This window comes from Salvelinus namaycush, chromosome 21 (genome assembly GCF_016432855.1).
Source record: "Salvelinus namaycush isolate Seneca chromosome 21, SaNama_1.0, whole genome shotgun sequence".
Lineage (NCBI taxonomy): Eukaryota > Metazoa > Chordata > Actinopteri > Salmoniformes > Salmonidae > Salvelinus > Salvelinus namaycush.
This window is the reverse complement of record NC_052327.1, coordinates 52474490-52500260: the sequence shown is the minus strand read 5'-3', so window position 1 is coordinate 52500260 and position 25771 is coordinate 52474490. Positions and strand designations below refer to the sequence as shown.

At 46.6% G+C, this 25771-nt stretch overlaps 1 protein-coding gene across 1 annotated transcript in view; it reads right to left on the bottom strand.

The window, feature by feature from the left end:
* The window catches only part of LOC120066486 (cyclin-dependent kinase 17-like), a 59577-nt gene that overhangs the window by 5440 nt on the left and 28366 nt on the right, over positions 1-25771 (bottom strand). Inside the window, exons 2-11 of the mRNA XM_039017890.1 lie at positions 22066-22214; positions 20162-20335; positions 19169-19302; positions 4843-4968; positions 3964-4020; positions 3011-3220; positions 2450-2512; positions 1267-1390; positions 881-1001; positions 237-334 (exon numbers count right to left, since the gene is read on the bottom strand). Of these exons, the coding sequence (XP_038873818.1) occupies positions 237-334; positions 881-1001; positions 1267-1390; positions 2450-2512; positions 3011-3220; positions 3964-4020; positions 4843-4968; positions 19169-19302; positions 20162-20335; positions 22066-22192 (1234 nt within the window). The 5' untranslated portion in view covers positions 22193-22214. The remainder of the gene's footprint in view (positions 1-236; positions 335-880; positions 1002-1266; positions 1391-2449; positions 2513-3010; positions 3221-3963; positions 4021-4842; positions 4969-19168; positions 19303-20161; positions 20336-22065; positions 22215-25771) is intronic.

Below are 25771 nucleotides of genomic sequence, written 5' to 3'. Positions count from 1 at the left end.
AATAAATAAAATGTTAAATAAAATAAATAAAATGTTAAATAAAATAAATAAATAAAATGTTAACAGTAGAATTTTATGCGTGGTGCCGTGGCATATACAAGCAAATTCAAATGACACACACACAACAATTAAAACACACAAAACAGTCTCACAACAATCAATTACATTACAGTGAGCAAATATATTTAATATCACCATGTCATGTTGTTATCCCACCACCAGGTGGCAGCACTCACCCAGCAGTCTGAAGATGAGGTGCAGTTCGTCCTCCACAGTAGAGCCAGGGAACAGAGGCCTCCCGGCAGCCATCTCATAAAATATACAGCCCACACCCCTGGGGTTGAAAAGATGAGGTTAGGGGTCAAATAAAGTCAATACATGTCTTCATAGGGGGAGTCTGTACCCACCATTCACTTAACTTTTCCTGCCCTCCCCTGTTAATTAGATGCATGGCTATTCTCATTATTCAAGGGAACATAAGGACGTCAGAGCGTGGTAGATACAGAGGTCGATATAGGGGTCAGGATGGATTTCAGTTTTGCATATATAATTCAGATTAGAAGATCATGGCTCCTGATAACCCATGCTCAAGAAATGCTCATGATTCTACGTTGGTTCTCTCATGGTTCTACGTTGGTTCTCTCATGGTTCTACCTTGGTTCTCTCATGGTTCTACCTTGGTTCTCTCATGGTTCTACCTTGGTTCTCTCATGGTTCTACCTTGGTTCTCTCATGGTTCTACCTTGGTTCTCTCATGGTTCTACCTTGGTTCTCTCATGGTTCTACCTTGGTTCTCTCATGGTTCTAAGTTGGTTCTCATGGTTCTCTCATGGTTCTACGTTGGTTCTCTCATGGTTCTACGTCACCTCAGCTCACTCACCACATGTCTATCTGTGTGGAGTACTCCGAGGATCCCAGTAGAACGTCAGGAGGTCGGTACCAGAGCGTCACCACCTCGTTGGAGTACGTCTTCGTGGGGACTGACTTGGCCCGGGCCAGACCTGGGACAAAATAACAAGGAGTTACACAATGGAACATTACTGTCTTCACTGAATAGACCGGCTCATTGTCAGCAATCATGCCGAACTGAACCAAGCTGACCTGTACTGTGCTGGCCTGGTTGCGCCTCCACCATAGTTGCAGAAATCAGACTAAGTGAAAAGGAAATATCGGAGCCAGCTGAGTACGGTTCAGGTCTGCAGAAAAGTGTGAAGAGCGTTGTAAACCCCCCGAGAACCCAGGGCAGAATGAGAACATGTCTCTTACCGAAGTCGGCCAGTTTGAGTTCTCCTCGTTCGTTGATGAGCAGGTTCTGAGGCTTCAGATCTCTGTGTAGAACCTTCCGTCTGTGACAGTAGGACAAACCTCGCAGGATCTGAAACAAGAATATCTGAGACAAAACAACAAAGATGATGATGATGTCAGACCTCTGCTGATAGTCTGGACACTTCTGTGTAAATATAAATCATGTAGTGTAATCAGCAAAATGATAATTATCTTCAGCTACTGTGCATGGGTAGGAACAAAGGCTTATTCGTTTTCCTAATATCTCCATTCAATTAGAATAACTATTTTTCCTTTTTCCAGAGAGAACTTAAATGTGTGGTGTGAAACCAAAATCACAGAGACACCCGTCAACAGCGTGAAATTTGCGCGTGAGAGTAGCGAGCGTCAATTCACAAACTCTGTGTAGCGTATGTCAACAGAATTGGCATGAAAATCCATAATAAAACAGTTGTATCTGTTCGCTATTCAGCCACCGGGAGGTATTGTCGGGAGTTCCTTTTGACCTTTGATGTCCTACGGGAGCCACCGTACCTGGACTAGTTGTTGATTTGCTAGTTTATGAGGATGTTGTTTCTAATAAACCCAAGCCATTTATAAACAACTACATCTCGTTCTTTCTACAGTATTCCCTCTTGAAATCAGAGTCCTGGAGTTGTCCAGCTGTAGTCTGCCTAGACTCTATGATGGAAATCACCACAGGCAGGTTGTAATTGTTTTCAAATATGGAGCCTATTTGACTGATAAACCTTAGTTTCAAGCCCAATACATTTTAAACTACATCTTTAGTCTACTTAGCATAGGGAAGATCATAATGATTCCCCAAATTCCTTTTCTACAAACGACCCACGTAATTTATCTGCTTACTTTACCAGCATTACTCCGCGTAGACGTAAGAAAAATAGACTCGCATTTTAATTTGACGTGCTATGATTGCCGTAGATGCTCGCGGCCCGTCTGTTTTCTTTCACTGACTCATACAACGCTCGTTCGTACGCTTTAAAAAAAAACAACTTTTTGGGGAATTGAGCTTGACACGTTCAAGTAATTGGGTTGATGTTCCACTAGTCACCAGCAGGGGGAATAGGTTTCTAGCACTGGAGGAGCCTTGCGTCTCTACGGAGATACGGAGACCTGGCAGGCGATTTGTAGACACTACACTCACCTTGACGTTCTGCATGCTCAGGATGTTCCCACAGTCGTCCATGTACTGCTTCAGGTCCTTGTCCTACAAGTGAGTGGAGAGGAAGGGGCAGGCATTCAGTCAAACAGGAAGGGGCGGGCATTCAGTCAAACAGGAAGGGGCAGGCATTCAGTCAAACAGGAAGGGGCGGGCATTCAGTCAAACAGGAAGGGGCAGGCATTCAGTCAACCAGGAAGGGGCAGGCATTCAGTCAACCAGGAAGGGGCAGGCATTCAGTCAACCAGGAAGGGGCAGGCATTCAGTCAAACAGGAAGGGGCACAGAATACGGCAGCAACACAAAACACCCAACACAGCATCCACTAAAGAGAACCTGCTGGGACTTGCAAAAAAAAGTGATATGAACTTAAAAATACTAAGGATCAACCAACAGCACATGAGCGAAAAATAAGATCATTGTATTTGTCAAACTATCCCTTTAATTTCACATTTTATTATCTATTCTTTCAACCGTAGGCTATTATCTAGTCTTTCCACCGTAGGCTAGAAGTTGTAACAGAAGGGAAGGTTTTTGTGCCTCTCACCAGGTACTCGAAGACTAGCGTCAGGGACTTGTCTGTGTGGATGATGTCGTGGAGCGTCACTATGTTGGCATGTTTCAGGTCCTTCAGTAAGGACACCTCTCTGATAGCAGTGCAAGGTGCTCCCTCCTCGTGCTCCAGTCTGATCTCCTTCAGAGCCACCAGGTTGTCTGTCAGTTTACTCCTTCCTTTAAACACTGTAGCATACGTTCCCTGGAGGGAGAGAGGGGAGAGAGAGAGAGATGAGAGAGAGAGAAAGGGAGATGAGAGAGATGAGAAAGGGAGAGAGGGATGGGAGAGAGGGATGAAAGATGAAAACGGGAGAGAGGGATGGAAGAGGGAGATGAGAGAGAGAGGTGAGTGATGAGAAAGGGAGAGAGGGATGGAAGAGGGAGATGAGAGAGAGAGGTGAGTGATGAGAAAGGGAGAGAGGGATGGAAGAGGGAGATGAGAGAGAGAGGTGAGTGATGAGAAAGGGAGAGAGGGATGGAAGAGGGAGATGAGAAAGGGATGGAAGAGGGAGATGGAAGAGGGAGATGAGAGAGAGAGGGGGTGAGAGAGGGTGGACTAACAGATCCAAATCCAAAGTTATTATTATCATGATGTGATGAACTATATTACATTAGACTGCGTTGAATCATTCATCTATAAATCACATTCCATCCCAAATAACTAGTCACTATGTGACCCAGATGAGTGTTTCTGCACCTCTCCTTGCCCAAACTGATCCCCTCTAAAACACATCGATGATCAGCAGAGGTGAGGGTTCAAGGTCTCCATGAACTCAATGACCAGGTTTAAGGTAGAATGACTGAGTGTTTAATAATCAAATGGCCATGAGAAAAACAGGCAGCTGTGGCCTTTCAGACATGGTGAGCTAGTGGGATATCAGGGAGAGGAGGAAGCCAAATCGGTATGTGTATGAGCATAGAGAGAAAGAAGCCACACACACACACCTCTCCTAACTTGTCCAGTTTGATGTATGTCTCAAGCTTGCCGAATCCAATTTCAGACTGAAAGAAAAGATGAATAAACAAGTGTTAATGAGGTTCATGTCCTTGTTAACAGTGACCGACTTATACACACACACACACACACTTTTCACAAAACCTTCTGGCGGCCTTGTGTGTGTGTGTGTGTGTGTATACTATATGGTCCCACTGTGTGTAATTTCATCTGACATTGGCTTTGATGTTGTGAAAGGGAGGAGGCAGTTTGGTGCATGTGAGTGGAAGCATGTGATTCGCTTAACAGAACAGTGAACCATACCGTTCCTCTATTCTCATCCTGACAGGCAGCAGCATAAACACACTCTCTCCCTCCCTCACCCGCCCTCTCTCTCCCTCTCTCTCCCCCTCTCCCTCTCCGCCCCCACTCTCTCTCCCTCTCCCCCTCTCTCTCCCTCTCCCCCTCTCCCTCCCTCTCTCTCTATCCCTCACCCTCCCTCACCCTCTCTCTCTCTCTCTCTCTCTCTCTCTCTCACCCTCCCTCTCTCTCTCTCTCTCTCTCTCACCCTCCCTCTCGCTCACCCTCCCCCTCTCTCTCTCTCACCCTCCCCCTCTCTCTCTCTCACCCTCCCCCTCTCTCACCCTCCCTCTCTCTCTCTCTCTCACCCTCCCTCTCTCTCTCTCTCACCCTCCCTCTCACCCTCCCTCTCACCCTCTCACCCTCCCTCTTCCTCTCACCCTCCCTCTCCCTCTCACCCTCCCTCTCCCTCTCACCCTCCCTCTCCCTCTCTCTCTCACCCTCCCTCTCCCTCTCTCTCTCACCCTCCCTCTCCCTCTCTCTCTCCCTCTCACCCTCCCTCTCCCTCCCTCCCTCTCCCTCACTCTCACCAATGATGCTCTTCGGGAGCGGCGGCTGAGGGGCTGGTCGAAGGAGGGGCTGGTGAGCTGTAGTTTCTCCAGGTAACCATCTGGAATACGGATGTCAGCAGGTAAGGACAGACGCTTGTTCAGGTCCTACACACACACACACACACAGAGAGAGAGAAAGGAGGGTGTGAGAGAGTGATAGAGACTCCTGGACTCCCCAATTACTGACCAGTTTCTAAAAGAAACTTCAAGCCCTCAAATTTAAAAAAGCATGCAGACCTGATGGCATCCTAAATGAGATGCTCAAACTCACTAGTGCAACATTTCAATTGGCTATATTAAAACTGTTTAATTTGATCCTGAGTGTAGGTTATTTCCCTGACATCTGGAATCAAGGACTCATAACGCCAATCTTTAAAAACTGAGACAAATTTGACCCTAACAATTACAGAGGCATTTGTGTGAACAGTAACCTGGGGAAGGTTTTCTGTACTATTATAAATGTAAGAGTTCAAACTTCCTTAATAAGCACAATGTCTTGATTTATACCAAAACTTCACCCGACTGATCATATTTACACCCTACACACCACACCCTGTTAGATAAACATGTCCACCAAAATAATACCAAAATATATACGCTTGCTTTATCGACTTCCAAAAAGCATTTGATTCTATTTGGCATCTGTTCTACAAAGTTATTGAAAGTGGTGTAGGGTGTAAAACATATGACATAATTAAATCAATGTATACTGGCAATACGTGCAGCATTAAAGTTGGCAAGAAAATAACAAAATTCTTTAACCAGGGGCGGGACCTTTGCCAGGCTTGCAATCTGAGCCCTGCACTCTTCAATATTTACATCAACGAATTGGCCACTATTCTAGAAAAATCCTCAGCCCCTGGTGTTAGTCTCCACAATTCAGAGGTTAAATGCCTACTCTTCGCAGATGACCTATGCCTGCTGTCACCCACAGCACATGGCCTACAGTAGAGCCTGGACCTGCTAGTGCAGTACTGCCAGACCTGGGCCCTGACAGTAAACCCCAAAAATACTAAAATAATGATTTTCCAGAGGAGATCCAGATCTCAGGGAATTAGACCAAAGTTCTCAATTGGTACAAAATATATAGAGTACTGCACACACTACAATTACTTAGGTTTAAAAATAAGCTCAACTGGACACCTTAATGAGGCAGTGAATGAACTGAGAAAAAGCACGCAGGGCATTCTACGCCATTAAAAAACGAATTCAAATTGAAATACCTATTAAAATTTGGCAAAAACTAATTGAATGTGTCATTGAACCAATTGCACTTTATGGCAGCGAGGTGTGGGGTCCACTTGCAAAACAAGATTTTATCAAATGGGACAAACACCCCATTGAAACCCTGCATGCTGAGTTCTGTAAGATTCTGCCCTGCATGCTGAGTTCTGTAAGATTCTGCCCTGCATGCTGAGTTCTGGAAGATTCTGCCCTGCATGCTGAGTTCTGGAAGATTCTGCCCTGCATGCTGAGTTCTGGAAGATTCTGCCCTGCATGCTGAGTTCTGGAAGATTCTGCCCTGCATGCTGAGTTCTGTAAGATTCTGCCCTGCATGCTGAGTTCTGTAAGATTCTGCCCTGCATGCTGAGTTCTGTAAGATTCTGCCCTGCATGCTGAGTTCTGTAAGATTCTGCCCTGCATGCTGAGTTCTGTAAGATTCTGCCCTGCATGCTGAGTTCTGTAAGATTCTGCCCTGCATGCTGAGGTCTGTAAGATTCTGCCCTGCATGCTGAGGTCTGTAAGATTCTGCCCTGCATGCTGAGTTCTGGAAGATTCTGCCCTGCATGCTGAGTTCTGGAAGATTCTGCCCTGCATGCTGAGTTCTGTAAGATTCTGCCCTGCATGCTGAGGTCTGTAAGATTCTTAGACTCCATTATCTAACAGTGTGTGTGTGTGTACACATTATAAACGGTGTCCCTGAGGCTGTGTAACAGACATGGGATCATGACGTTATCCCCCGAGGAGAACTGTCCCAAAACATGAGCCTGATGGCTTGTTATATAGAAACACACACACTTTTCTTAATGCATTTCCTCTGTTGGTTAGATTACTGGATGTTTATCTCTCTGGCTGTTTAAAATCCTCTCCCACCCTTTCTGAGGCAATGCTGAAGTAACAATGGGAAACACTGAACTGGGTTTATGCAACACTGAACTGTCAAATGGTTTTCTCCAGTGTCTAAATATATGATTGACCCCCTCCAGGCAGCACATATAAAAGCCAGTCAGTTGTATATTATCTTTCTAGTGCTGAAAAAACCAACAACTATCTAGTATCGACCCTGCTGGCTCTACTACCCCCTGCTGGCTCTACTACCCCCTGCTGGCTCTACTACCCCCTGCTGGCTCTACTACCCCCTGCTGGCTCTACTACCCCCTGCTGACTCTACTACCCCCTGCTGGCTCTACTACCCCCTGCTGGCTCTACTACCCCCTGCTGGCTCTACTACCCCCTGCTGGCTCTACTACCCCCTGCTGGCTCTACTACCCCCTGCTGGCTCTACTACCCCCTGCTGACTCTATTACCCCCTGCTGGCTCTACTACCCCCTGCTGGCTCTACTACCCCCTGCTGGCTCTACTACCCCCTGCTGGCTCTACTACCCCCTGCTGGCTCTACTACCCCCTGCTGACTCTACTACCCCCTGCTGGCTCTACTACCCCCTGCTGGCTCTACTACCCCCTGCTGGCTCTACTACCCCCTGCTGGCTCTACTACCCCCTGCTGGCTCTACTACCCCCTGCTGGCTCTACTACCCCCTGCTGGCTCTACTACCCCCTGCTGGCTCTACTACCCCCTGCTGGCTCTACTACCCCCTGCTGACTCTACTACCCCCTGCTGACTCTACTACCCCCTGCTGACTCTACTACCCCCTGCTGGCTCTACTACCCCCTGCTGGCTCTACTACCCCCTGCTGGCTTCTACCCCTGCTGTTTCTATCTGGAACGTGACTATGGCCTCATCTACCTTTTGGTTGTGTAGTTGTAGGCTGTAACTAGGGGGATGTTGAATCATGCTTTATACAGTATGCTCATAGAGTAGCAGTACAGGTAACTGTTATTGCTGGATTGGTGTTTCCTTTGTTTAAATGACTAAATCCTATTGGTCCATGTCCCTCCAGTGCCAGGATTGGCGATATTGGGTGCAGGGGGGGTAGGGTGTTATTCGTCAGCTGACCTCTGAACCCCTTCACCCTCTCCAGTTGTCCAATCAACCGGTCCTAATCCCGTACAACGGGGCCCATCTGGAACGTATTACATTGTGTAATCCCATACAGTGATGTAATCCCAGAACAGCCATGTATCCTCTAGTCTACTTACCACTACAGGACTATATAATACTACTGACAACAGACCAGCCATGTTTCCTCTGTAGACTACAGGACTATATAATACTACTGACAACAGACCAGCCATGTTTCCTCTCTAGACTACAGGACTATATAATACTACTGACAACAGACCAGCCATGTTTCCTCTGTAGACTACAGGACTATATAATACTACTGACAACAGAACAGCCATGTTTCCTCTGTAGACTACAGGACTATATAATACTACTGACAACAGACCAGCCATGTTTCCTCTGTAGACTACAGGACTATATAATACTACTGACAACAGACCAGCCATGTTTCCTCTGTAGACTACAGGACTATATAATACTACTGACAACAGACCAGCCATGTTTCCTCTCTAGACTACAGGACTATATAATACTACTGACAACAGAACAGCCATGTTTCCTCTGTAGACTACAGGACTATATAATACTACTGACAACAGACCAGCCATGTTTCCTCTCTAGACTACAGGACTATATAATACTACTGACAACAGACCAGCCATGTTTCCTCTGTAGACTACAGGACTATATAATACTACTGACAACAGACCAGCCATGTTTCCTCTGTAGACTACAGGACTATATAATACTACTGACAACAGACCAGCCATGTTTCCTCTGTAGACTACAGGACTATATAATACTACTGACAACAGAACAGCCATGTTTCCTCTGTAGACTACAGGACTATATAATACTACTGACAACAGACCAGCCATGTTTCCTCTCTAGACTACAGGACTATATAATACTACTGACAACAGAACAGCCATGTTTCCTCTGTAGACTACAGGACTATATAATACTACTGACAACAGACCAGCCATGTTTCCTCTCTAGACTACAGGACTATATAATACTACTGACAACAGACCAGCCATGTTTCCTCTGTAGACTACAGGACTATATAATACTACTGACAACAGAACAGCCATGTTTCCTCTCTAGACTACAGGACTATATAATACTACTGACAACAGAACAGCCATGTTTCCTCTGTAGACTACAGGACTATATAATACTACTGACAACAGACCAGCCATGTTTCCTCTGTAGACTACAGGACTATATAATACTACTGACAACAGACCAGCCATGTTTCCTCTCTAGACTACAGGACTATATAATACTACTGACAACAGACCAGCCATGTTTCCTCTCTAGACTACAGGACAATATAATACTACTGACAACAGACCAGCCATGTTTCCTCTGTAGACTACAGGACTATATAATACTACTGACAACAGACCAGCCATGTTTCCTCTGTAGACTACAGGACTATATAATACTACTGACAACAGACCAGCCATGTTTCCTCTGTAGACTACAGGACAATATAATACTACTGACAACAGAACAGCCATGTTTCCTCTCTAGACTACAGGACTATATAATACTACTGACAACAGACCAGCCATGTTTCCTCTGTAGACTACAGGACAATATAATACTACTGACAACAGAACAGCCATGTTTCCTCTCTAGACTACAGGACTATATAATACTACTGACAACAGACCAGCCATGTTTCCTCTGTAGACTACAGGACAATATAATACTACTGACAACAAACCAGCCATGTTTCCTCTGTAGACTACAGGACTATATAATACTACTGACAACAGAACAGCCATGTTTCCTCTGTAGACTACAGGACTATGTCATACTACTGACAACAGACCAGCCATGTTTCCTCTGTAGACTACAGGACTATATAATACTACTGACAACAGACCAGCCATGTTTCCTCTCTAGACTACAGGACTATATAATACTACTGACAACAGACCAGCCATGTTTCCTCTGTAGACTACAGGACTATATAATACTACTGACAACAGACCAGCCATGTTTCCTCTGTAGACTACAGGACTATATAATACTACTGACAACAGACCAGCCATGTTTCCTCTCTAGACTACAGGACTATATAATACTACTGACAACAGACCAGCCATGTTTCCTCTGTAGACTACAGGACTATATAATACTACTGACAACAGACCAGCCATGTTTCCTCTGTAGACTACAGGACTATATAATACTACTGACAACAGACCAGCCATGTTTCCTCTGTAGACTACAGGACTATATCATACTACTGACAACAGAACAGCCATGTTTCCTCTGTAGACTACAGGACTATGTCATACTACTGTACCTGACTGACCGCAGACACAGAGGAGGCTCAGTCAGAGAGGTCGGGGAATCCCTTCATACAGTATGTCAGGTCCACTGTTTAAATGTTATAGTGGGTATAATGTTGTAATCATTATTGTATGGTAATGCCAATGGAAAATATACATATTCAGAATGGACAATACAGTTCTATTCTCCTCTGAACTTTACGGGCAACTTCACCAGGAGCGCTGGTATATGGACCGTGTGATAGGCCCCAGGCTCGCTGGTATATGGACCGTGTGATAGGCCCCAGGTTCCATGAGCGCTGGTATATGGACCGTGTGATAGGCCCCAGGTTCCAGGCTCGCTGGTATATGGACCGTGTGATAGGCCCCAGGCTCGCTGGTATATGGACCGTGTGATAGGCCCCAGGTTCCAGGAGCGCTGGTATATGGACCGTGTGATAGGCCCCAGGTTCCAGGCTCGCTGGTATATGGACCGTGTGATAGGCCCCAGGTTCCAGGCTCGCTGGTATATGGACCGTGTGATAGGCCCCAGGCTCGCTGGTATATGGACCGTGTGATAGGCCCCAGGTTCCAGGAGCGCTGGTATATGGACCGTGTGATAGGCCCCAGGTTCCAGGAGCGCTGGTATATGGACCGTGTGATAGGCCCCAGGTTCCAGGAGCGCTGGTATATGGACCATGTGATAGGCCCCAGGTTCCAGGAGCGCTGGTATATGGACCGTGTGATAGGCCCCAGGTTCCAGGAGCGCTGGTATATGGACCGTGTGATAGGCCCCAGGTTCCAGGAGCGCTGGTATATGGACCGTGTGATAGGCCCCAGGTTCCAGGAGCGCTGGTATATGGACCGTGTGATAGGCCCCAGGTTCCAGGAGCGCTGGTATATGGACCGTGTGATAGGCCCCAGGTTCCAGGAGCGCTGGTATATGGACCGTGTGATAGGCTCCAGGCACCAGGAGCGCTGGTATATGGACCGTGTGATAGGCCCTAGGTTCCAGGAGCGCTGGTATATGGACCGTGTGATAGGCCCCAGGCTCGCTGGTATATGGACCGTGTGATAGGCCCCAGGTTCCATGAGCGCTGGTATATGGATCGTGTGATAGGGCCCAGGAGCGCTGGTATATGGACCGTGTGATAGGCCCCAGGCTCGCTGGTATATGGACCGTGTGGTAGGGCCCAGGAGCGCTGGTATATGGACCGTGTGATAGGCCCCAGGCTCGCTGGTATATGGACCGTGTGATAGGCCCCAGGCTCGCTGGTATATGGACCGTGTGATAGGCCCCAGGCTCGCTGGTATATGGACCGTGCGATAGGGCCCAGGAGCGCTGGTATATGGACCGTGTGATAGGGCCCAGGAGCGCTGGTATATGGACCGTGTGATAGGCTCCAGGCCCAGGAGCGCTGGTATATGGACCGTGTGATAGGCTCCAGGAGCGCTGGTATATGGACCGTGTGATAGGCCCCAGGTTCCAGGAGCGCTGGTATATGGACCGTGTGATAGGCTCCAGGCACCAGGAGCGCTGGTATATGGACCGTGTGATAGGCTCCAGGCCCCAGGAGCGCTGGTATATGGACCCTATGATAGGCTCCAGGCCCAGGAGCGCTGGTATATGGACCGTATGATAGGCTCCAGGCCCAGGAGCGCTGGTATATGGACCGTGTGATAGGGCCCAGGAGCGCTGGTATATGGACCGTGTGATAGGCTCCAGGCCCAGGAGCGCTGGTATATGGACCGTGTGATAGGCTCCAGGCCCAGGAGCGCTGGTATATGGACCGTGTGATAGGGCCCAGGAGCGCTGGTATATGGACCGTGTGATAGGGCCCAGGCGCGCTGGTATATGGACCGTGTGATAGGGCCCAGGAGCGCTGGTATATGGACCGTGTGATAGGGCTCAGGAGCGCTGGTATATGGACCGTGTGATAGGGCTCAGGAGCGCTGGTATATGGACCGTGTGATAGGCTCCAGGCCCAGGAGCGCTGGTATATGGACCGTGTGATAGGCTCCAGGCCCAGGAGCGCTGGTATATGGACCGTGTGATAGGCTCCAGGCATGCTGGCGAAAAGGCCCCAGTACAGCAGGGTCTACTGTATTGACAGTTATTGACGGAGCAGTGGGCCAGAACATCTACTAGCAGTGATGTGGACTCGAGTCACATGACTTGGACTCGAGTCAGACTCAAGTCACAAATACGATGACTTGCAACTCGCCTTTGACACCAATGACTCATGACTTGACTTGGACTTGAGCCTTTTGACTCGACCTGACTTGATACCCTCCTCAAACTGAAATATAAAAATGATGCTATTAAAAAAGTGTGCAGCGCATCAACTCTTCATTTAACGGATTACAGTTTGAATTAGACAGCAGCCAATCAAATTGTGCCAGCTGAGAAAAAGTTGTGCGTGGCAGTGCAGAGGAACGTCGGCGGGTGAATTCAGATGGAGCCCTTGGAAAGATGATACCCAAAATTATTATTTTCGGATATAAAGACGACACTGTATCAACAAAAATAGGATTGCAACTTGCAAAACATGCGGGAAGAAAATGACAGACGGAGGCGCAACAATTTCCAACTTTGTTTGACATTTGAAGCTGCACAAAGAACGGTAAGTCGTGGCTAATATAGCCAACAGCTACATATTTTATTACTTTACTGGTGTATTATGTTGGCTAACGTAACGTTAAATCAATGATCCTCCACACAGTCAGTCAGTGCGGGAACGTGATCATTGCACCCAGATTGAGCTACAACTGGTTAGGCCGTTGGAAGCCTAAATCCTGCCTGATGTTACTGCTGTTCCTAAAACCATTGGCATACGTTAGCCTACTGTAAACACACTGTGTGTGTGTGTGTGTGTGTGTGTGTTAAGGTTGGGCGATTGTGAACAAGCCCACATCGCCCGATTGTGCCCCATAGCGATCCTCGATAGTCGATCACTATTGGGGGGGGGGGGTGGGGGGGGGTCTTTCTCATGGATACCCATGTATTTACATGGAAATATAACGTTTATTTGGAAAGTAATAAATATATAGATATTTTTTTTAAAGCATTCATGATTTGCGTAAATGTAATATACTAACTATTACTCTTGTTAAAAATATGAAATGGTATTACATTTGGTGAAGAGCACATTATGACTTGTTTAGGACTCGAAACTCAAAGTTTAGGACTTGAGACTTGACGGTCTTAACTCGGACTTGCCTGTCTTGACTTGGGACTTGAGTGCTAAGACTTAGACTTACTTGTGACTTGTAAAACAATGACTTGGTCACACCTCTGGCTACTAGCGTGTGGAGCTCCTTCCCTCTCCCTGTGTGCTTAAGGCAATGTGTCAATACTCATCAGGCATGTGATGGGATGTATTGTGGTGCTCTGGGCTGAAGCTGTGCTGCCTGGAGGGGGGTCAATCAAACATCTCGTTCCAAAACACACAAAGCAGGACTCTGTAGGGAGTGGCTCTGAACAGGAGCTAGCTAGCTAATTGTGGATCGCCTACAGGAGGCAGCGTGGGGAGAGCTATCTAGCTAGCAGAGTCAGAGAAAAGGGGGGAGGGAGGGAGGAAGAGAGAAATAAAGAGAGAGAAAAAGAGGGTGAATGAGAAAAGAGAAAACCAGAGAGGAAGAGAGGTGTTTGTGGGGTTTCACGTTCCTGTGTAGCCCCCCCCCCCCTGAAATAAACTGCTAAATGTTTTTTGGTTGGATTGTTTTTAATCGGGTAGGGTGTCATAGGGTCCTGGTCTAAAGTAGTGCACTACATAGGGAATAGGGTGCCATAGGGTCCTGGTCTAAAGTAGTGCACTACATAGGGAATAGGGTGCCATAGGGTCCTGGTCTAAAGTAGTGCATTATATAGGGAATAGGGTGCCATAGGGTCCTGGTCTAAAGTAGTGCACTACATAGGGAATAGGGTGCCATAGGGTCCTGGTCTAAAGTAGTGCACTACATAGGGAATAGGGTGCCATAGGGTCCTGGTCTAAAGTAGTGCATTATATAGGGAATAGGGTGTCATAGGGTCCTGGTCTAAAGTAGTGCATTACATAGGGAATAGGGTGTCATAGGGTCCTGGTCTAAAGTAGTGCATTACATAGGGAATAGGGTGTCATAGGGTCCTGGTCTAAAGTAGTGCATTACATAGGGAATAGGGTGTCATAGGGTCCTGGTCTAAAGTAGTGCATTACATAGGGAATAGGGTGCCATAGGGTCCTGGTCTAAAGTAGTGCACTACATAGGGAATAGGGTGCCATAGGGTCCTGGTCTAAAGTAGTGCACCACATAGGGAATAGGGTGCCATTTGGGACGCACCCTTGGTCTTTTCAACGCAGCGACAGGAGCCCCTGGCAAATCCCCAGAGGGCCTGTGGTCAAAACAACCAATAAACACAGTTGGAGTGGGCCTCTGTTGTCCAATCAGACGCTCCCCCTCGGCCTTCTCCCTGGTGATGATGGCTCAGCAGGTCGTAAAGAACATACAATGCGTTTCCCTGTCCGAGAGTTTAACCACCGCGCTGCACAACCAGACTCAAACCTCTGTAAGGCATATAGATACTCCGTCTGTATCGTCATATTGTTTGATGTTTTAATATTAATACATATAAAATGTTAAAACAAGAAAATGCTCTGTCAATATGTACAGTAAGGAACATGTAGGTTTCTTGCAGACTCAAACCTCTCTGTTGATAATACAGTGGTCTGTGTCAATATGTACAGTATGAAAGCATATACATGTGGCAAGTTTTACATCAGGTTTTTGATGTTGTGAATGCCAATTGTGGGGAAAAAAACACCCATTGGTTTTTCTCTTCTGTTTTGTTGTTCCCAAGGCAGGCCTCGTTGCTCGGTACCTTTCTGGAAAACAACCAATCCCTTTCCCCAGTGGACATCACTCATCATATGCCCTTCACAGTTTGTCTTCCAAAGCTAGATTTACAGTAGTACGATTTAGATTCAGGATATTAGTTTGATGAGAAACAATGTTGCTGTTGGATCTTTGTCTGTTCTGTCACACACACACACACTAATAGCTTGATGAGTCGTGAGGATATGCAGGTGGTGTGTGAGAGACACAAGGTAAGATTACGTATGTGATAAGATCACGTTTGTGGGGCCTCCCGAGTGGTGCCTTTAAACAGGTCAACATTCACAAAATCACTGGGCCAGACGGAATACCAGGACGTGTACTCATCGCATGCGCGGACCAACTGTCAAGTGTCTTCACTGACATTTTTAACCTCTCCCTGACCGAGTCTGTAATACCTACATGTTTCAAACAGACCACCATAGTCCCTGTGCCCAAGGAAGCGAAGGTAACCTGCCTAAATGTTTACCGCCCCGTAACACTCATGTCAGTAGCCATGAAGTGCTTTGAAAAGCTGGTCATGGCTCACATCAACAGCATCCTCCCGGACACCCTAGACCCACTAATTCGCATACCGCCCCAACAGATCCACAGATGACACAATCTCAAATCGCACTCCACACTGCCCTTTCTCACCTGGACAAAAGAAACACCTATGAGAGAATGCTGTTCATTGACTACAGCTCAGTGTTCAACACCCTAATGCCCACGAAGCTCATCACTAAGCTAAGGACTCTGGGCCTAAACACCTCCCGCTGCAACTGGATCCTGGACCTCCTGACGGGCCACCCCCAGGTGGTAAGAGTAGGCAACAACACGTCTGCCACTATGATCCTTAACACTGGGGCCCCTCAGGGGTGTGTACTTAGTCCCCTCTTGTATTCCCTGTTCGCCCACGACTGCACGGCCAAACACGACTCCAACACCATCATTAAGTTTGCCGACAACACAACAGTGGTAGGCCTGATCACCGACAACTATGAGACAGCCTATAGGGAGGAGGTCAGAGAACTGGAAGTGTGGTGCCAGGACAACAACATCTCCCTCAATGTGAGCAAGACTAAGGAGCTGATCGTGGACTACAGGAAAAGGCAAGCTTAACAGGCCCCCATTAACATCGACGGGGCTGTAGTGGAGCGGGTTGAGAGCTTCAAGTTCCTTGGTGTCCACATCATCAACGAACTATCACGGTCCAAACATACCAAGACAGTCGTAAAGAGGGCATGACAAAACCTTTTCCCCCTCAGGAGACTGAAAAGATTTGGCATGGGTTCCCAGATCCTCAAAAGGTTTTACAGCTGCACCATCGAGAGCATCCTGACCGGTTGCATCCCCGCCTGGTATGGCAACTGCTCGGCATCTAACCAAAAGGCGCTATAGAGGGTAGTGTGAACGGCCCAGTACATCACTAGGGCCAAGCTTCCTGCCATCCAGGACCTATATAATAGGCGGTGTCAGAGGAAAGCCCATAACATTGTCAGAGACTCCAGTCACCCAAGTTATAGACTGCGCCAAGTCTAGGACCAAAAGGCTCCTCAACAGCTTCTACCATCAAGCCATGAGACTGCTGAACAATTCATAAAATGGCCACCACACAATTTACATTGACTTCCTTTTGTACACTGCTGCTACTCGATGTTTGTTTGCTATCCATGCATAGTCACTTCGCCTCCACCTACATATACAGATTACCTCAACTAGCCTGTACCCCCGCACACTGACTCTGTAATGGTGCCCCCTGTATATAGCCTTGTTATTGTTATTCTTATTGTGTTACTTTTTATTATAACTTTTCATTTTAGTCTACTTGGTAAATATTTTCTTCTTCTTGAACTGCACTGTTGGTTAAGGGCTTGTAATTAAGCATTTCACGGTAAAGATTCGGACCGCAGAGTGAAGGAAAAGCAGCCAACAATTTCTCAGTATATGTGGGAACTCCTTCAAGACAGTTGGAAAAGCATTCAGGTGAAGCTGGTTGAGAGAATGCCAAGATTGTGCAAAGCTGTCATCAGGGCAAAGGGTGGCTATTTGAAGAATCTCAAATATAAAATATATTTTGATTTGTTTAACACTTTTTTGGTTACTACATGATGCCATATGTGTTATTTCATAGTTTTGATGTCTTCACTATTATTCTACAATGTAGAAAATAGTAAAAATAAAGAAAAACCCTTGAATGAGTAGATGTTCTAAAACCTTTGACCGGTAGAGTGCGCGCGCACACACACACACACACACACACACACACACACCTCTCACTCTACAAACACTCCACACACACACACACACAAAACCGTTCAAAAGTTTGGGGTCACTTAGAAATGTTCTTGTTTTTGAAAGAAAAGCAAATTTGTCCATTAAAATAACATTGAATTGATCAGAAATACAGTGTAGACATTGTTAATGTTGTAAATGACTATTGTAGCTGGAAACGGATGATTTTTTATGGAATATCTACATTGACGTACAGAGGCCCATTTTCAGCAAACATGACTCATGTGTTCCAATGGCACATTGTGTTAGCTAATCCAAGTTTGTCATTTTAAAAAGGCTAATTGTTCATTAGAAAACCCTTTTGCAATTATATTAGCACAGCTGAAAACTGTAGTGCTGATTAAAGAAGCAATAAAACTGGCCTTCTTTAGACTAGTTGAGCACCAATTTGTAAGTCGCTCTGGATAAGAGCGTCTGCTAAATGACTTAAATGTAATGTAAATGTATCAGCATTTGTGGGTTTGATTACAGGCTCAAAATGGCCAGAAACAAAGAACTTTATTCTGAAACTCATCAGTCTATTCTTGTTCTGAGAAATGAAGGCTATTCCATGAGAGAAATTGTCAAGAAACTGAAGACCTCGTACAACGCGGTGTACTAATCCCTTCACAGAACAGCGCAAAGTTGCTCTAACTAGAATAAAAAGAGGAGTGGGAGGCCCCGGTGCACAACGGAGCAAGAGGACAAGTACATTAGAGTGTCAAGTTTGAGAAACAGACGCCTCACAAGTCCTCAACTGGAAGCTTCATTAAATAGTACCCGCAAACACCAGTCTCAACGTCAACAATGAAGAGGCGACTCCGGACTCCGAGTTCCTCTGTCCAGTGTCTGTGTTCTTTTGCCTATCTTAATCTTTTCTTTTTATTGGCCAGTCTGAAATATGGCTTTTTCTTTGCAACTCTGCCTAGAAGGCCAGCATCCCGGAGTCGCCTCTTCACCGGACAGTTTATTAGGTAAACACAACTAGTACTGGGTCAGACCCCCCCTTTGCCTCTAGAATAGCCTAATAGGCGATCTGTTTGTGGATCGCCTACTAGCTTGCACAATTCTTGCCCTTCTCCTTCAACCTGTCTCATCAACAAACTGTTTTCACTCTCACAGGACTGCCGCTGACTGGATCGTTTTTGTTTGTCGCACCATTCTCAGGAAACACTAGACACTGTTGTGTGTGAAAAGCCCAGGAGAGCGGACGTTTCTGAGACACTGGATCCGGCATGCCTGGCACCAACGATCATCCCACGCTCAAAGTCGCTCCGGTCCCTCGTTTTGCCCATTCCAGTAACTGAATGTCTCCATGTCCGTCTTCCTGCTTTATATAGCGAACCACGGTCACATGACTCACTGTCTGTAGGAGCCATCAATTCCCGAGAACGGGGTGGTGTATCTAATAAACTGGCCAGTGAGTGTATATGACCAAGGGTACGTGAGGTGAGAAATGAAATGTGCGTGAGAGAGATAGTGAGTCACTCATGGAGGACAGTGGAAGTAGAATAGAAATCTATGTTACACGCCAAAACAATTTTTGACCTGGTTTAATAAAAAAGGATCTCCCCCCTAAACTTCCATTGTCCTCCAAAAGTAGTTGAACGCCTCTGACAAAAACCCCTTCCGATCCTTCTCCACCCTGGAGCGGGCGGTGAAGGGATGGAGGGATGAAGGTGGGTCAGACCCTGAGCTAGACGTACCTCTGCAGAGATGCGTCGGTTACCCCTGTTCCTCAGACACACCCCTGTGGGTGACTGAACCTCGTCTGAGCTGGTCCCTGATGCCTGGTCACTCTCTCCATCAGAACCCATCTTCATATTCTCATGGACGATGTCTAAGAGAGGAGGGGGAGAGCGGGACGAGAGGGATGAAACAGAGAGAGAGGAGGGGGAGAGCGGGACGAGAGGGATGAAACAGAGAGAGAGGAGGGGGAGAGCGGGACGAGAGGGATGAAACAGAGAGAGAGGAGGGGGAGAGCGGGACGAGAGGGATGAAACAGAGAGAGAGGAGGGGGAGAGTGAGACGAGAGGGATGAAACAGAGAGAGGAGAGAGGACGGGGAGAGCGGGACGAGAGGGATGAAACAGAGAGAGGAGAGAGGACGGGGAGAGTGGGACGAGATGGATGAAACAGAGAGAGAGGAGAGGGAGAGTGGGACGAGAGGTATGAGAGAGAGGAGGGGGAGAGTGGGACGAGAGGTATGAAACAGAGAGAGAGGAGAGAGGAGGGGGAGAGTGGGACGAGAGGGATGAAACAGAGAGAGAGAGAGAGAGAGAGAGAGAGAGAGAGAGAGAGAGAGAGAGAGAGAGAGAGAGAGAGAGAGAGAGAGAGAGAGAGAGAGAGAGAGAGAGAGAGAGAGAGAGAGAGAGAGAGAGAGAGAGAGAGAGAGAGAGAGAGAGAGAGAGAGAGAGAGAGAGAGAGAGAGAGAGAGAGAGAGATGGGCCATTTTTACAGGATGAGGTCAATATGGCAAAAAAAATGCCCGCCCTGACAAGGACAGTATAATCACTACTTGATAAGAGCAGAGGGACCATAAACACATGACTAAATGTTATTCTTTCCATCAACTCAACGTCATCCACTGCTGCTGGGAACTATAGCAACAACCACTCCCTGGTCAGTTTCCACTGTCCTACCCTCTCTCAGCTGACCCTGTGTGTGTGTCCGTGCCCGTGTGTGTGTGTGTTGTCTCACCAAGGCGGCTGCCGTTGCGTTGCACGGCCATGAAAGACCCTAGCCCTCCTCCACCTATGACGCTCTGGGGTCTCCGCAGAGGGGGCTTCTTGAAGGAACTAGTGTACTGGTGCAGGAAGGAGTGAACACTGTGGGCCGAGGGGGGAAGTTCGTGACCGTTATGCACCATGGTCCCTGTTGGTGGGAAGAGACAGAACTGTGAATCAATACGAGTACCTTAGATTAGAATAGTGTTAGCCTGTACTGTATAACACTGTTTAGCATAGATGGAACCAGGAGTTCTTCCCCAACCAAGTAACCTGACCAGGGAAAACCCAAGGCCTAAAACAAGGCATATTGAAATGCAATCCCCTTTATGCATTTAACTGAGGCGCACCACCGCTGTTAAAACGTGGCTGCCACTAAAAAAACTAGTCCTGCTGGGAAAAAAACTCTTAGGGGAAACACTGTTAGGTGTAGTCAAAGAGTGATTCTTCGGCCTTGTGTGTGGACAGATAATACATCAATACAGAGAGAAAGAGGGATGTAGAGAAAACTAACAGGATTAAAATCAAAGAAGATCAGAGAGAAAACAGACAGTCTCAAAACAACAGTTGACTAACACCCCTTCCTACATCGTTACTAGATAACACACACACTCACACACAATGTCTTATTCCACTACTACTGCAGTGTTGTTGTGTTATATAAATCAGATTAAGGCTATGGTATTAGGACTCCTCCCCATCACACCATCTCTACTCATGTGACCATTCCATTCTGTCTCCTGGATTTATACTGGCAAACACACAGCAGTCTGCCACAACGCAATCCCCTCTGCAGAAGAACACACACGGAAATCCTCCTCCTACACACACACACCTTTAATATCACACCACACACACACACACACACACCTAATCTGTCCCTATTCGGGAGCAGGGAACAGTCAGGGCAGATCTGGAGTTTAAAAGCTCTTTAAAAAACATGGATGAGCTGATTGAGTGATTTTTTAAAAATTTTACCTTTTTTTATCTAGGCAAGTCAGTTAAGAACAAATTCTTAGTTGGTTAACTGCCTTGTTCAGGGGCAGAATGACAGATGTTTTATCTTGTCAGCTCGGGGATTCAATCTAGCAACCTTTCAGTTACTAGTCCAATGCTCTAACCACTAGGCTACCTGCCGCCCAGAAAACCTGAATACCAACAGAGAAGAAGAGAGGGAAGGAGAGGGGAGCTGGTTAAAAGGAGAGAAGAAGAGAGGGGAGGAGAGGGGAGCTGGTTAAAAGGAGAGAAGAAGAGAGGGGAGCTGGTTAAAAGGAGAGAAGAAGAGAGGGGAGCTGGTTAAAAGGAGAGAAGAAGAGAGGGGAGCTGGTTAAAAGGAGAGAAGAAGAGAGGGGAGCTGGTTAAAAGGAGAGAAGAAGAGAGGGGAGCTGGTTAAAAGGAGAGAAGAAGATAGGGGAGCTGGTTAAAAGGAGAGAAGAAGAGAGGGAAGGAGAGGGGAACTGGGTAGAAGGAGAGAATAGCTGTTGAAGGAGAGGGGAGCTGGGAAAAACATTGATAAAGCCTGGTGATGAAAGAGAGGGAGAGAGACAGAACAGAGAATGAGGAGAGAAATGTGTTTCAAGATGAACAGCTGCTTTCACAGAGTCCTCTAAGTCACTGTGGCAATGTCATGGAAACTCTAGAACGTTCGAGACCCTGACAAGCCAGCACCATAGCAACGCCACGGCAGCCAACGACAACACCAGACTATGCCTGGAAGGCTTAATACCAGCTGAGAGACAGTGTGACATTGCTGGTTAATTATCTTTGTTTTGATGCCTCGCAGGCTACATACAACCTTCTACATACAGTCCCCCCCCACACACACACACCTGTGCCCCCCCCACACACACACACACACCTGCAGACACACACCCTCACCGCTGTGCTTGACGCCGTTCTCCTCTATAGTCATCTGTTCAGCCAGTTCAGACAGAGACTCATCGATGGTCTGACTCCCTCTCAGAGTCTGGGACAGCCTCCTTCTAAACCGCTTCATCTTCTCCATGGAGCTCTCTGGCAGAGGAGGTCTGGGGAGAGGAGAGAGGGGACAGTCAGTAAGGTCTGGGGAGAGCAGAGCAAATAGATCCTTGTTAGCTAGCAGATAGATCCTTGTTAGCTAGCAGATAGATCCTTGTTAGCTAGCAGATAGATCCTTGTTAGCTAGCAGATAGATCCTTGTTAGCTAGCAGATAGATCCTTGTTAGCTAGCAGATAGATCCTTGTTAGCTAGCAGATAGATCCTTGTTAGCTAGCAGATAGATCCTTGTTAGCTAGCAGATAGATCCTTGTTAGCTAGCAGATAGATCCTTGTTAGCTAGCAGATAGATCCTTGTTAGCTAGCAGATAGATCCTTGTTAGCTAGCAGATAGATCCTTGTTAGCTAGCAGATAGATCCTTGTTGGCTAAACTTGAAATATAAAGATCAGCTGACTAATCATTAGCACGTGGGCTTGAGACCTGTGTTGATGAGACCTGTGTTAATTTTCAACAAGAAGTGATCATTATTAGTGAATGTGCATTTTGCATGGTTCTAGTTACCTTTGTAACAAAAAAGGGCATGTTCATTGACTTGAAAGCCAGATCAGTGATTATCGCACAAAAAAAAGCAGGTTAGACTATTTTGATTAAATAATTAAATAATTAGTGAGTCTTATGGTTGTGAAAGGCCGGGTCTAATGGTTGATGAACTTGTCCTCTGCAGCAGAGGTAACTCTGGGTCTTCCATTCCTGTTGCGGTCCTCATGAGAGCCAGTTTCATCATAGCGCTTGATGGTTTTTGCGACTGCACTTGAAGAAACGTTCAAAGTTCTTAACATTTTTCATATTGACTGACCTCCATGTCTTAAAGTATTGATGGACTGTCATTTCTCTTTGCTTAATTGAGCTGCTCTTTTCATAATATGGACTTGGTCTTTTACCAAATAGGGTTATCTTCTGTATACCACCCCTACCTTGTCACAACACAACTAATTGGCTCAAACACATTAAGGAAAGAAATTCCACAAATTAACTTTTAACAAGGCACACCTGTTAATTGAAATGCATTCCAGGTGACTACCTCATGAAGCTGGTTGAGAGAAAGCCAAGAGTGTGCAAAGCTGTCATCAAGGCAAAGGGTGGCTACTTTGAAGTATTCAAATATATTTTGATTTGATGAACACTTTTTTGGTTACTACATGATTCCATATGTGTTATGTCATAGGTTTTGATGTCTTCACTATTTCTCTACAACGTAGAAAATAGTACAAATAAAGAAAAACCCTTGAATGAGTAAGTGTCCAAACTTTTGACTGGTAATGTATATCATGAATCACCCATAAGTTAGGCCATATCGCCCAGCCCCAGCAAGACGCAACATGTTCTGGGAACTTCCCTAATAAATCAACTCTGCTTTCAAAGAGTTCACAAGGAATACAAGCATCAAACACACCTCAAGCAATATACACCAATACCACATCTATAGTAAAATGGGTTTATGAGAAAGAACACAAGCGTCAAAACACGCCTCAAGATCCTCAAGCTAAATATCCAAGTAATCCCACATCTGTTGTGAAATGTAGACATTGCATTGATTTATAGCTCCTGACTGGAACGAACACAGAAACCCGTCAACACTAAACGACACAGGCTTAAGGTAGACGTTAGTAATAGACCCTAATTACTTTCCAACACTTGAAAAACATGACGTATTGGGAGAGATAATGATTCATGTCGCTATGGGATGGAATGAATCTAATGTGAAGAAGAACCAAGCTATTAACACTTAAACGCATCAGATGTGAGTAATAGAACAGTAGCAGTAATTACATTGAGAAAAGTAGCAAACATGATTTATCAGGAGAGATTCAGGGGATGGAAACTAATATGAACTGACTGGATGAAACCAGAAACTACCTGTCAACAGTCAGGGGAGAGAAAAAAAGAAAAGAATTTAGACGTTATTAAAATAGGCCAATTAATTTCCCACACTGGAAAAACATTTTGTATTGGGAGAGATGGATGAAACTCATGGTTCTGCGTCCCAAATGGAACCATATTCTCTAAAGGTGTGCAGCACGATGTAGGGGACAGTGTGGCATTTGAGTCCATGAACTGCTAGCAGATGGTAAAGCAGGGGATTTCTGAGAAAAAGGAGAACAGGCCTAGTGTGGGCTACAGCCCCTTCACATTGCATTCCATCCCCATTCAGTGTGAGGGAGAGATGGTGTGTATGTGTGTGTGGACTCAGGAGTTATCACTGACAAAGGAATAGCTCATAGACTTCAAATTTCTCGCCGCGGGGGCTCCAGCGCAGGCTCCTCGCCGCGGGGGCTCCAGCGCAGCCTCCTCGCCGCGGGGGCTCCAGCGCAGCCTCCTCGCCGCGGGGGCTCCAGCGCAGCCTCAGTGCACACTGTGTTCCATGGCGTAAAAATGAATGAATACATTTGACTGGAGTTATTGACGGCAGTGTCTGACCCATCCGGTCCTTGTCCCTGTAGCTTGGCGTGTGGTCTAGTCTGAAGCCCTGGATGTGATCCCAGTGTATCCCTGCTCCCATGAGTAAGTAGGCCGACCAGAGGACTGAGCTACAGATACACTGGGCCACGGCCAGAGAAGTAGTCCCATTCAGAGAAGTAGTCCCATAAGGACTAATTAGAATTTGTTGCCATGGCAACACACTGTGCCCCCCCCAATGTCTAAATGCAAAGCCCCCAGCAGGAGACTAAAATTATATTCTGTTCTGTCTTCTTTCATCAAACACCCTACAGTACACACGCATTTCACCACGGCTAACCATGATTTCCCTACATGGACAAACTCAGCTTTCCAGCAGCTATATGCAAAATTGTATTTTCCACATCAGTTTGCCTGGCATGGAGGACAGTGAGGATTGGAGGAGGTAGGGAAAAGACTAAGAGAAGCAGGGGGAAGGGGGAGGAGAGAGAGAGGATGTAAGGAGAGAGAGAGAGAGAGAGGATGTAAGGAGAGAGAGAGAGGGTGTGAGGAGAGAGAGAGAGAGAGAGGGGGGGTGAGGAGAGAGAGAGAGAGAGAGGGGATGTGAGGAGAGAGAGAGAGAGAGAGAGGGGATGTGAGGAGAGAGAGAGAGAGAGAGAGGGGATGTGAGGAGAGAGAGAGAGAGAGAGAGGGGATGTGAGGAGAGAGAGAGAGAGAGGGGATGTGAGGAGAGAATGTGAGGAGAGAGAGAGAGAGAGAGAATGTGAGGAGAGAGAGAGAGAGAGAGAATGTGAGGAGAGAGAGAGAGAATGTGAGGAGAGAGAGAGAGAATGTGAGGAGAGAGAGAGAGAATGTGAGGAGAGAGAGAGAATGTGAGGAGGGAGAGAGAGGATGTAAGGAGGGAGAGAGAGGATGTAAGGAGGGAGAGAGAGGATGTAAGGAGGGAGAGAGAGGATGTAAGGAGAGAGAGAGAATGTGAGGAGAGAGAGAGAGGATGTAAGGAGAGAGAGAGAGAGGATGTGAGGAGAAAGTAGAAGTAGGCTGAGGAGAAGCTGCTCAATAAAAGGAGTCAGCATGCATCAGGTTGGCTGGCGGCTAGCCGAAGTTGGCTAAGTGAACTGAACGAGTGTGCTCGCATACTCCCTTAAAA